This window comes from Rana temporaria, chromosome 4 (genome assembly GCF_905171775.1).
Source record: "Rana temporaria chromosome 4, aRanTem1.1, whole genome shotgun sequence".
Taxonomy (NCBI): Eukaryota; Metazoa; Chordata; class Amphibia; order Anura; family Ranidae; genus Rana; species Rana temporaria.
This window is the reverse complement of record NC_053492.1, coordinates 11643157-11655553: the sequence shown is the minus strand read 5'-3', so window position 1 is coordinate 11655553 and position 12397 is coordinate 11643157. Positions and strand designations below refer to the sequence as shown.

At 45.7% G+C, this 12397-nt stretch overlaps 1 protein-coding gene across 1 annotated transcript; it reads right to left on the bottom strand.

Annotated features, from left to right (window-relative positions):
- Positions 1-7491: 7491 nt before the first annotated feature.
- LOC120935256 (gastrula zinc finger protein XlCGF66.1-like) lies at positions 7492-11973 on the bottom strand. The gene is made up of 5 exons (XM_040347412.1): positions 11863-11973; positions 10729-10834; positions 10475-10609; positions 7958-8173; positions 7492-7860 (listed from the first exon to the last, which is right to left on the bottom strand). The coding sequence occupies exons 2-5, from the start codon at positions 10804-10806 to the stop codon at positions 7507-7509; spliced, it is 783 nt and encodes a 260-aa protein (XP_040203346.1). The 5' UTR covers positions 10807-10834; positions 11863-11973; the 3' UTR covers positions 7492-7506.
- Positions 11974-12397: the final 424 nt, after the last annotated feature.

The following is a 12397-nucleotide window of genomic DNA, read 5'->3' as shown; positions in this document are numbered from 1 at the left end:
AATAGTGAGCTCCAACTAGTGGCAATGAGGGAGTATTTTTCCTGCAATACCCCCATTATTAAAAAGATTAATATGGCATTAATCACCAAAGACGGAGCCAACAGTCATAGGAAATCACTGTGTGAAACAAAAACATTTGTCATAGCTGAGTGAATGCTGGTCACATTTTTTTTTTTTTTTTAAAGGCTTCTGATGCCCCCTACACACAATCAGTTTTCCTCGTCGTAAAAAAGTTGTATGTTTTTTCCGACAGAATTCCTCTCAAGCTTGCCTTTCATACACACAGTTACACAAAATTTTGGTGAACTTTTGACTGCCAAGAACGCGGTGACGTAAAAAACTACGAAAAACCAAGAAAATGAAGTTCAATGCTTCTGAGCATGCGTCGAATTGTTTCCGAGTATGCGTAGGAATTTTGCACGTTGGGATTTGTACACACGATCGGAAATTCCTATCAGTTTTTTTCCTGACGGGGAAAAAAAAGAGATCTTGCTCTCCATCTTTTTCCAACAGGAAAACCGATCGTGTGTACGGGGCACAAGTGTTTGTGAAAGCTTACACTACAAAAATCGACTCCACCAGCCAAAAGTAATGAGTTTATTTTTATTTTTCTACTGCCAACAACACTTCATCAATGCCTTGGTGATCTCTGATCCCCTTATCTTCTTACATGATGAAGATCAGCCATGGAGTATATCTGAGGTGTATATCAGGGTGTGCTTCTTCCCCACATGAGACCTGTGATGTCCAGCAACATTCATATAGAAGACATTTCCCGCACTCAAGGCACCAATACACCTCAAGGGTTATGTAGGATCCCTGATGTACAGGAAGACAGGACTTCAGTGAGTAACATTTTCTGCACTCAGAACTAGGAAAGCGACTTCTCCCCCGTTTCTGATGTCTGTAAGATTGAAGGTCTCTGAAAAACTTTTCCCGCACTCGGGACAGGAACGTGGCTTTTACTGGTGTGCGACCTCTGATGTGAGACAAGCTCTGATTTTTCTTTAAAACATTTCCTACACACAGGACATGATAATGGCTTCTCCCCTGTGTGCAATTTCAGATGTTTGTTAAAATCAGACTTGTCTGAAAAGCGTTTCTTGCACTTAGGACAGCAATATGGCTTTTCCCCTGTGTGCACTCTCTGATGTGTGTAAAGATTGGTTTTACGTGCAAAACATTTCCCACACTCAGTACAGGAATACGGCTTCTCCCCAGTGTGAGATCTCTGATGTGTGACAACATCTGATTTTTGTTTGAAATATTTTCCGCAAACAGAACAGGAAAACGGCTTCTCTCCTGTGTGCACTCGCTGGTGTTTGTTAAGCACAGACCTGTCTGAAAAACATTTCCCGCACTCAGGACAGGGGTACGGCTTCTCCCCTGTGTGAGATCTCTGATGTAGGACAAGTGCAGATTTTTGTACAAAACATTTACCGCACTCAGTACAGCAATACGGTTTCTCTCCTGTGTGAAACCTCAGATGTGTAATAAGTTGTGATTTATGTATAAAACATTTCCTACACTCAGGACAGGAATACGGCTTTTCCACTACATGAGAACTCTGATGTTTGTGAAGATTGGACTTATGTGAAAAACATTTCCCGCACTCAGGGCAAGAATGTGGCTTTTCACCTGTGTGAGTTATTTTATGCACATTAAGATAGCATTGAAATTTGAAACCCTTCCCACACTCAGTACAGAAAAACCTCTTCTCTGTTGGAAGGATGGCACCGTCCCACACAGTCTGAGGTTCCTCAGGATAAGAGGAATACGATGGTCCGGCACCGTCCCTCACAGTCTGAGGTTCCTCAGGATAAGAGGAATACGATGGTCTGGCACCGTCCCTCACAGTCTGAGGTTCCTCAGGATAAGAGGAATACGATGGTCCATCTACACTGTGTGGTGCCGGATGGACATTTGAGGTAGTCGGGTTTTCTCCTGGACTATACTGTGTGATCTCCTCATCTTCTACTTTACAGTCTGGAGACAAAGTGAGACAATCCTCTGAGGTTTTCCTCATCTCCCGTCCATCTACTAAAATAGAAATAAAAAGATTATTACTAGACATGAGCAGATTGGTTCCCCTAAACCAGGACTCCGCCCACATCAGGCAGCTTTGTCTCTGAGGATCTTACAATTCCCCCCTGAAGGTAACTAGTAAATGGGTCCTCTGATCTCCTACCAGATCATTTCTTTATTCATGGACCTTAGTCAGAGAGTGAGGAAACGAGAACTGTGTTTTATAGGAGTGACAGGGATAAGGGGGATTATAGGACGAGTGTCCCCACCCCCTCTATCACTGAATGTCATCTTCCCAACACAAGAAGTCCTGCACTTCCTTATTTAGTCCATGATTTAGTCATGAAAAACAGCGGGGCTGAGCCCCACCAAAGGTCAGAGAGTGAGGATGGTGGAGAACAACCAAGATGAAGACTGGACTGATCCTGAAGACCTCCATCATTGGGTTATTGACTCCTCCCTCGTCATCAGTTACTGTTTAAAGTTGCAAAGTCTGAGGATGTTATCACATTATTAGCAAGATGTAAAAGTCTGTGCTCCAATCAGATATAAAATGTCCAGCTGGTAGAAAATGGGTGTAAGAAAAGAGAATACATATTTAGGTAGATTCAGGTACCTGGGTGCAAACTTGCGGCGGCTTAGCCTGTTTAGGCTACGCCGCCGTAAGTTAGCTAGGCAAGTACATGATTCTCAATGAACTTGCCTGCTAATATACGGCGGCGTAGCCTAAAGCGGGCAGGCGTAAGGGCGCCGAATTCAAATGACTTGGAGGGGGGCGTGTTGTATGGTAATGAGGCTTGACCGCACGTTTTTCACATTTTCTTTTTAATGCGCATGAGCCGGGCGCCTACATTTCCCAGGGTGCTTTGCGGCTAAGTACGCCGCACGGGCCTATTGATTTCGACGTGGGCGTAAACAACGTAAATCCCGATTCGCGGATGACTTACGCAAATGACGTAAAAAATTTGAATCTCGCGGCGGGAACGGCGGCCATACTTTAACATTGTTATTCCACCTAATAGATGGAATAACTTTAGGCCTGCTAATGCCTTACGGAAACGGCGTAAAACTACTGCGGTGGCCGGGTGTACGTTCGTGAATCTGCGTATCTCCTCATTTACATATTCTACGCCGACCGCAATGGAAGCGCCACCTAGCGGCCATCCGAAATATTGCAATCTAAGATAGGACGGCGCAAGCCGTCCTATCTTAGATATGTTTAAGCGTATCTCTGTTTGAGCATACGCTTAAACATAGGTCGGCGTAGATTCTGAGTTAGGTCGACTTATATACTGATAAGTCGGCCTAACTCTTACTGAATCTACCTAATTATGTTTATATATAGCAGTGGGTAGAGAGCAGAAGTCAGAGGACTATATAAAGTACAACATATGGCATAGGGTAAAACAATTAGGACTATATAGTATCAGAATTATGTCATGTACAATGTAGAGTATATAGTGCAGGGGTCAGGAGTATGCAGCATATAACTTTTTGCACAAGACATTATAGATAAGCCTATATAGTATCAGAAGTATACAATATACATGTAGCGACCTGCCCCAGGCTGGATAGATTTAGTTTTACCTCTACTGTACTCAGTGGAGTAGCAAATCAATTTTCTATATCTGCTGAGATCTCCCGAAGTCTGGGGGTTGATTGCTCCTGCCTGTATCTGGAAGAAGCTTCCAGAAAAAAAAAAAAAAAAAAGGAGTAGGGAGGTCAGTCACTGTGTTTTGAATCTTTATCTCACCACAGTCAATCCCTGGAAGGGGGTAAGATACATTTTTGGGAGGGCTGTTTATAACCATCTCAGTCCTTGGGCCTCTGCCCCTGGGAGTCAGCTTGCGTTACTCAAGTGCTGTTGCTTTCAGGCCTCAACATGTGCTCTGAGGGCTTGAACCTGGACATTCGCTGGAGCACACTACCCTGGTACCTGGGATGGCCACCCCTGCATAGATTAGGGAGACCAGTTTACTTACAGTGGGGGGGGGGGGGGGAAGAGCGCTACATACTATAGAGCAGGGGTCTCCAAAATTTTTAAACAAGGGGTCAGTTTACGGTCATGCAGTCTTTAGGGGGCAGACTGTGGCTATAGTAGAATTTGTCACAGAGACAGAAAATGCAGTTAAAAAAAAAAAAAAAAAAAAAAAAAATCACACCTTTAACCACTTAAGCCCCGGACCAATATGCTGGCTAAAGACCCAAGGTGTTTTTACAGTTCGGGACAGCGTCTCTTTAACAGACAATTGCGCGGTCGTGCGACGTGGCTCCCAAACAAAATTGGCGTCCTTTTTTCCCCACAAATAGAGCTTTCTTTTGGTGGTATTCGATCACCTCTGCGGTTTTTATTTTTTGCGCTATAAACAAAAATAGAGCGACAATTTTGAAAAAAATGCAATATTTTTTACTTTTTGCTGTAATAAATATTCCCCAAAAACATATAATTTTTTTTTTCCCTCAGTTTAGGCCGATACGTATTCTTCTACCTATTTTTGGTAAAAAAAAAAAAAAAATAAAAAAAAAAAAAATCGCAATAATCGTTTATCGGTTGGTTTGCGCAAAATTTATAGCGTTTACAAAATAGGGGATGCGATCAGCGATTTTTTTCGTGACTGCGACATTATGGCGGACACATTTTTGGGACCATTGTCATTTTCACAGCAAAAAATGCATTTAAATTGCATTGTTTATTGTGAAAATTACAGTTGCAGTTTGGGAGTTAAACACAGGGGGCGCTGTAGGAGTTAAGGTTCACCTAGTGTGTGTTTACTAGTGTAGGGGGGTGTGGCTGTAGGAGTGACGTCATCGATCGAGTCTCCCTATAAAAGGGATCACTCGATCGATGTGCCGCCACAGTGAAGCACGGGGAAGCCGTGTTTACACACGGCTCTCCCCGTTCTTCAGCTCCGGGGAGCGATCGCAACTAAAAACAAATAGCCGCGCCGTCGTCCCGGATCGCTCCCCGAGCGGACCCAACCTCCGCATGTTCCGGGGGGGGGGGGGGGGGGGCCCGATCGGACCCCCCACCCACGTCTAGCAGAGGACGTACAGGTACGTACATGTGCCTGTCCGTGCCATTCTGCTGACGTATATGTACATGAGGAGGTCGGGAAGTGGTTAAACAAGGGGTCAGTTTACGGTCATGCAGTCTTTAGGGGGCAGACTGTGGCTATAGTAGAATTTGTCACAGAGACAGAAAATGCAGTTAAAAAAAAAAAAAAAAATCACACCTTTAATGTAATAGTAAAAAATACAGATCAGGAACATAATCAAAAAACAGAAGCCAAAACAGGTAATCAGACGAGCCGTGCTCAGGAAGCCAGAAGTCAGCAGCCAAAAATCAGGAAGCATGGGGGGGGGGGATGAGCAAGGCAATATAAATAGCAAAAAGGGGCAGGCTGTAAGATGGACTAATGAATCATCTAATGGTAACCAGGTGAGTCAATGTGGAAAGGAGTGGCCGGTAATTAACTGACAGCTGAGCAGCCTGGAGCACTGAGAAGAGAGATGCTAGTAATCGCAGAAGCCCAGCCCTGACAGTGTTTTTTTGGGAGAAATTGTGCAGCATCATTGGTGCCATTGGGAAGAATTGTGCCCAATCATTATTATTATTCACAATTTATATAGCGCCAACAGTTTACGCAGCGCTTTACAATGTATAGGGAGAACAGCACAATTATAGTACAGTTCAATAGAGAAGGGAGAGAAGGGCCCTGCTCGTGGAGCTTACATTCTAAAGAAACAGGGTGGTACAAAAGATAATAGCTGTAGAGAATGATTTGATGGGGGTGGCTCAGGGACAGTTGTTAGGTGGGAGTGGGATAGGCTTCCCTGAATAAATGAGTTTTCAGGGATCTCCCAAAGGTGGACAGGGTAGGGGCTGATTGGACATACTGGGGCAGGGAGGTCCAGAGGATGGGAGAGGCTCTGTAAAAGTTCTGAAGGAGAGCATGGGAGGAGGTAGCATGGGAGCTAGACAGCAGGAGGTCGTGGGAGGAGCAGAGGGGACGATTAGGGCGATATCTGCAGATGACGTTGGTAATGTAGATGTGGAAGATGTTGTGAATGGCCCTGTATGTTGTGGTTGGCATTTTGAATTTTACACTGTGGGGTAGGGGAAGCCAGTGAAGGGATTGGCAGAGAAGAGGAGCAGTCACGGATCGGTTAGTGAGGTGTATTAGTCTAGCAGCAGAATCCATAATAGACTGAAGGGGGGATAGCCTGCGTAAGGTTAGGCAATTAAGGAGAGAGTTCCAGTAGCCAAGGCAGGAAATATTAAAGGAGTGGATAAGTTGCTTTGTGGTGTCATTAGTCAGGAAGGGGCGAATTCTGGAGATATTGCAGAGATTAAGGCGGCAGGATTTAGCCAGTGATTGGATATGGGGGCTGAAGGAGAAGTCAGAGTCAAGGATTACACCCAGCACCCTGGCATGTGTGGAGGGACCAATGGTTGTGTTGTTGATCTTAATAGTAAAGTCACAGGGGGGACCAGGAAGGAGGAAATATTGAGTTTGAGGAAGTGGTGTGACATCAATCCCGATATGTCCTTCAGTAAGTTTGACATCTGTGAGTAGATCGATGGGGTGAGTTAAGGAGTGGAGAGATAGATCTGGGTGTCATCGGCATAGAGGTGGTAATGGAAGCCATGGGAGATTATCAACTGGCCCAGGGAAGAGGTATAGATGAGAATAGGAGGGGTCCAAGGACAGAGCCTTGGGGTACCCCAACAGAAAGAGGAAGAGGAGTGGGGGAAATGGGAGTTGTAAGTGACACTGAAAGTACGCTGAGATAGGTAGGAGGAGAACCAGGATAAAGCAGAATCACGGAGGCCAAGGGAGTGTAATTTGCTGAGGAGGAGCAGGTGGTCAACTGTGTCAAAGGCAGCAGAGAGGTCTAAAAGTATGAGTATGGAGTAATGGCAATTGGTCTTAGCAGTTAGTAGGTCATTGGTGAGTTTTAGTAGGGCAGTTTCAGTAGAATGTCGTGGGCGGAAGCCAGACTGTAGAGGGTCGAGAAGGTTGTTGTCCGTGAGGTAGCGACTCATTCGGTCATGGACAAGGCGTTCGATGAGCTTGAAGGCAAATGGGAGCTGGGAGATGGGTCTTAAGTTATTCAAACAGGTGGGGTCTAGTGAGGGTTTTTTAAGTATGGGGTAACCAGTGCATGTTTGAGCGGGGAAGGAAAGGTGCCGAAGGAGAGAATCATTGGTGTCAGAGGATGAAATAGTGACCCAAGTGTGGAGAAAAACAGGCAAATGGCCTTATCTGGCCCCCAGGCCACAGTGTATAAGCTGCAGGGCTTAAGACTACATACTGTGCAATATACAGTAAATCATATGGTGTAATGGTCAGGGCTTTAAATGTTGGTTTTCAGTAATCATCAGTAGTCTAAATGTTTACTTGACTGAGACAGGTTGCAGAGATCCCACACCGCTGCCTCCCATCTCCTGAGACTGCACTCAGTGACTTGGGTCTGAGACTATACAGACATATCCCTCCACCCGGCACAGCCAGCAAACAACAGAGCAAGAAATCCTGAGAAAAATGCTATGTCAAAGAAATTGGTAGACCCGGCATGGGGCAGAAGACCCAAGACACGTGAAGAAAAGAAAAATTTCCTGCTAACTAATCCCCAGAATCTCCACAATTCCAGTCTAGATACATACATTGTGATCAGTATATGTGGAGGAATGTATGACCTACCTGTGCTGATCTCTGTAGGAGTGTCCTCCTCTATAAATGTCCCCGTTATTCCATCCTCCTCCATAGACTGCTGATCATCCCTCACATACGTCTCTTCGTCTTCAACTTTTATATCAATCAGATCTTCACCCTAATCCAAGAGAATGAGAAAAAAGACCATTTGTAAACTAGAACCTTTAAAATTTTTATATCACTTAAAAAAAAATCCACGTCCTTGTCCCACCAACCTTGTCATGGTGAGGGACGGTGTGATCTTCATGTGTGGATTCCCGGAAATACAGAGCATATCTTGGTGGTAGGTTCCTGTTATTAGGGGAATCCTTCATAATATCCTCGAAGGGATACTTGTGCCCTTCTGAAAACTCCTCCATCAGTCCATATTCCTCATCCTCCTCTTTATACTCTTCTTTAACAACAATGTTATAATCCCCGGGGCTTCCGCACTGAAAGATACAAGACATTCATTGCATAGCTCCCAACTGTCCCTGATTTGGAACAAAGTCCCTCTGTCCCTCTTTCCTCCTTATTTGTCACTTATTTTGGTTTGATCTATATAGTTGTACATACTTTTTTTTGGGGGAGCTGCGGTGGCTCAACGCGATTGGCACTGCGCTGACAAGCCATTCACCTCTGCAGCTAGGGGTTCAGATCCTGGTCTCGGCTACATGTGAATTGAGTTTTGTGGTCTCAGCCCCGGCTCCCGGTGGGTGTGCTATGCGAGGTAAGCCTGCGCTTAGTACGCCCACCCCCCTCCCACAAAAACCACCACACTTACACACACTCGAAATTGGGTTAACATGCATGCACTTTGACCACGCGGTCTCTAAAAAGAGAGGCAAAGGACTAACGGGGCTGGTTGAGCGGGCTAGATCCTCTCACTCCCTTATAGGTAGTCCCTCTGCCCCGTTGGGCTTCAAAGCGGAGCAGGTAGGGCAGGCTATGTGGGAGGACCCCCTCACACACCCGCCATTGCCACCCGGGGCATGGAGAAAGGTGGCAGATTGCCTCTGGGGGAGGCCTGCCTACTCCCAACTCCTGCAGTCCGGCTCCTCTCTCGAGTACACGCACAAAATACACTTAAAAAAGAAAAAAAAAAATCACTTTTTATCTTTCAAAAAGTGTTTTCCAGTGCTAAACCTTTCATCCAATTTCTAAATTGCTGCATTTGTAAACTCCAAAAGCCAATATAAAGGAATTGTAGCGGTAAAAAAAAAAACATTTTTTTTTTATAATTCTCAATTAAGGGGGCGTGGCAAGGGGGTGTTTCCTAATAGGCGTTTTTCATTCCCATCTCAAAAAATTGGGAGGTATGTCATTGTAACAAACATACATCTATTTTTCTTAACCTTATTTATCATTTTAACCTTAACTTTGGAATCTCTCAGGTTTTTACTCTGAATATTTAAGAAATAGAATATAAATTGTGATAGTACAGATCCTAATGATCCTTGTGTCCTTCTAAATTCCCCCACTCCTCCATCGAGACCTACACAGTAACATCCTGACACTTTATTGCAGGGGTGCCCAAACGCCGACCCGCAGCTCCTTTTGATGTGGCCTGCCATCTCCCGCTCTGGGATGGTGGGTCAGCAAGCCCAAATTGTGGGTTTCCGACCCGCCATCCCTGAGCATCAGTGTGAAGAACTGGCGCTAAAGGGAGCAGAGCCAACGCTACCTATATAGCATCGGCACCTGTACAGGCGGAGCAATACCAAATGTACATCGCCTGTGACAGGAGCGATACAGGAAGCATCGGCTCTGCTCTCTACTGCATCCAAATTCTTCCTCCTGTCCAGGGCTGTGGAGTCGGTAGATAAATGTTTTGACTCCTAAATGTTCCGACAATCTAAATTTAGTAGGAGTCGGAGTTGGAGTTGGTGCATTGTTTGCTGACTCCGACTCCAGGTACCCAACATTTCCTCCGACTCCACAGTTCGGGGATGGTGGGTCGGGAACCCACTGTCTGGGACAGCAGCCATCAGGGATACCCAGCAGTACCCACCACCAGTGCCAGCAGCACCCAGCAACAGTGCCAGCTGTACCCAACGTCAGTGCCAGCAGTACCCACCAGCTGTCCAATCCACCAGGGATACCCACCAGCTGTACCATCCACCAGGGATACCCCCCAGCAGGACCCCCAGCAGTACCAGCCAGCAGATACCACCAGCTGGACAGCTAGCAGCAGCCTCCAGCCATACCAGCCTGGGGGACAGCAGCAGCCAGCGATACCTGCAGGATTCCTGAAGAAAAAGTGAAGATTGAAGTCAGTTGAGGTGCAAGTAAACCATGGTGCATCAGCGTGAAAGCAGCCATAGGCCCCTTTCACAGATCAATCTAATCGGGTCCACCTGTCTGTTTTTCATGCAGACGCAATCAGACCCACCACTCACCTCTATAGAGCGGCAGATGTAGATGGATTGTGTCCATTTACACCCGCCTATCCTCGAACCAGTCATCTTAAAAAAAAACTAAGGGGATCCATTCTGTCTGGGTGAATAGGACTGGTGGACCCATAGAGGGTGCTGTGTCCGTGTTTGCTCTGAGTGGACATAGACCTATCATCTGCCCGCTCTGCTCATTGTGGCCTGTGACCAGTTACCAAGTTGCTAAAGTGGCCCTCACTCTTCAAAAGATTGGGCACCCCTGCCTTATAGGAACCTGACACACACAATGATACAGTCATCATCCAGACACATCCCTTGTCTGTTACTGGATAATGTCCCAGAATTCCCGGCACCGCTCACCTCTCCTGTCAGCAGCTCCATCATCTTCTTGGTGACTTCTAGAATCTTCTCCATGTTGTGTCTCTCAGGTTTTAGGGAGTCACATGGAGGCACTGTGATGGTCATACGATCTCCAGACTTCAGATGAGGGAATCTCTGTATTGGAAAACCAATAGGAATGTCATGCTAGAATCCTCCTCACCTCTCCGGTCAGGTCTGTGTTTTATTATTAGAGATAAGAGTGATGTCATGTGACCTCCCAGAATCCTCCTCACCTCTCCAGTTAGCTGGTAGATGATCTCCAGGGTGAGGTTTAGTATCCTCTCAGTCATGAGACTCCAGTCCTCCTCCATCCTCAATGATGCGATCTATATAGGTTTTCTGTAGACAGAGAATTATCTGGACTGTTTTGGTTGTACAATATTAAAATGGAGATGACCACTTATTTCACTCTCTTCACTATCCCTTTCCCCCACTTTCTTTTATTTAAGCCTATGTCTGTCACGTTTTTGTCTTATTTTTGTTTGTGCACATTTTGTCTCACTGTGAGATTATTAGGGTGCCGGTCCTCGGGCCAGCCCTGAACGTCTTGGGAGTGGGTGGACATGGCCTTCTGGCTTAGTTTGCCTGCTCTCATGGGGTCTCCCTTCGGGGGAGCCCCACCTAGTACTGGGAGGGTTCTGTTTCGGCAGTCCCTCCGAGGAAGTTGGGTCCGTGTCGGCTTCGGTTGCTCGGACCCCAGTACCTCAGTCCCCGTCTGGAGCATAACGCCCCGGGGGATCAGGGTTTGGGTCCCTCTTCACAGGAGGACCACTTGACGTTGCACCCGTCTGCACGTTTTTGTGAACACTCTTTATGTGTGTGCACATTTTTTCTGCACCGGGTGGAGTTTTTTGGGTGTGTTCACACACCATAGGCTTTTCAAAAAAATAAAAATATTAAAATGGAGATGTAAGGGGTTAATAGTCGGTTTTCCCCCAGTAGGAATCGGCACATGTGTAGGGAGCGGCTTCCCTCTAGTGTTTGTATTTTTAAAAGCTGTTGCTTGCAGAGAGTTACCAAAGCTATAATACCCACTAAGATTGATGCCACACTACAATGTATAAAGTTCCATTAAACATCCCAACAAAGGCTGACCAACACACATGTTCTTAGTGCCGTTTGTTGGCATCTATAGGGGCTTCCCCTCAATTGTGGGCATGAGTATCGAAGAAAGTCCAAATCTTGTATAATAGGACTATAGTATAAAGGAGCATAATAAACAGTAACTCTCTGGGTGGTATCTGCAGCTGTAATGTCCTGCGACTACATATATAAAAAGGTGAATAATAATGTGGATAAAAGACGTCACAGTGACTATGGAGGACAAGATGGGGGCTATATAAATCCTGTATAATATTAATAATTACCTCCTCTGCTACCACTTTCAGCAATGTCTTCTCTCCACTTCCTCCCGACTCACCTCTCACCTGGAACTTCCTATTTATACCCTGACATCACTTCCTGTCTGTACCTGACATCACTTCCTGTCTGTATTCCATAGAGACTTATTGTCTGGGTAGAAGTGAGATCCACCACCTTATGGAGCTTTGAGGTACTGCAGCCTAGAGAAGCATCTCCGAGTAAACACGGCCTTGTGCTGTGTGTGTGTATTTACTGCATTGCATACACACGATTGGAATTTACGACAAGAAAAGTTCGATGTGAGCTTTCGGTCGGAAAATTCCGACCGTGTGTAGGCCTTATTGGACTTTTTCTGTCAGAATTTCCAACAGCAAAAATTTGAGCGCTGGTTCTCAAATTTTCCGACTGGAAAAGTTCTTGTCGGACATTCCGATCATCTGTATGCAATTCTGACGCGCAAAAAAAACACACATGCTCGGAGTCAATTTGACGCATGGTCAGAATCATTGAACTTCTTGGCTCGTTGTAGTGTTGTATGTC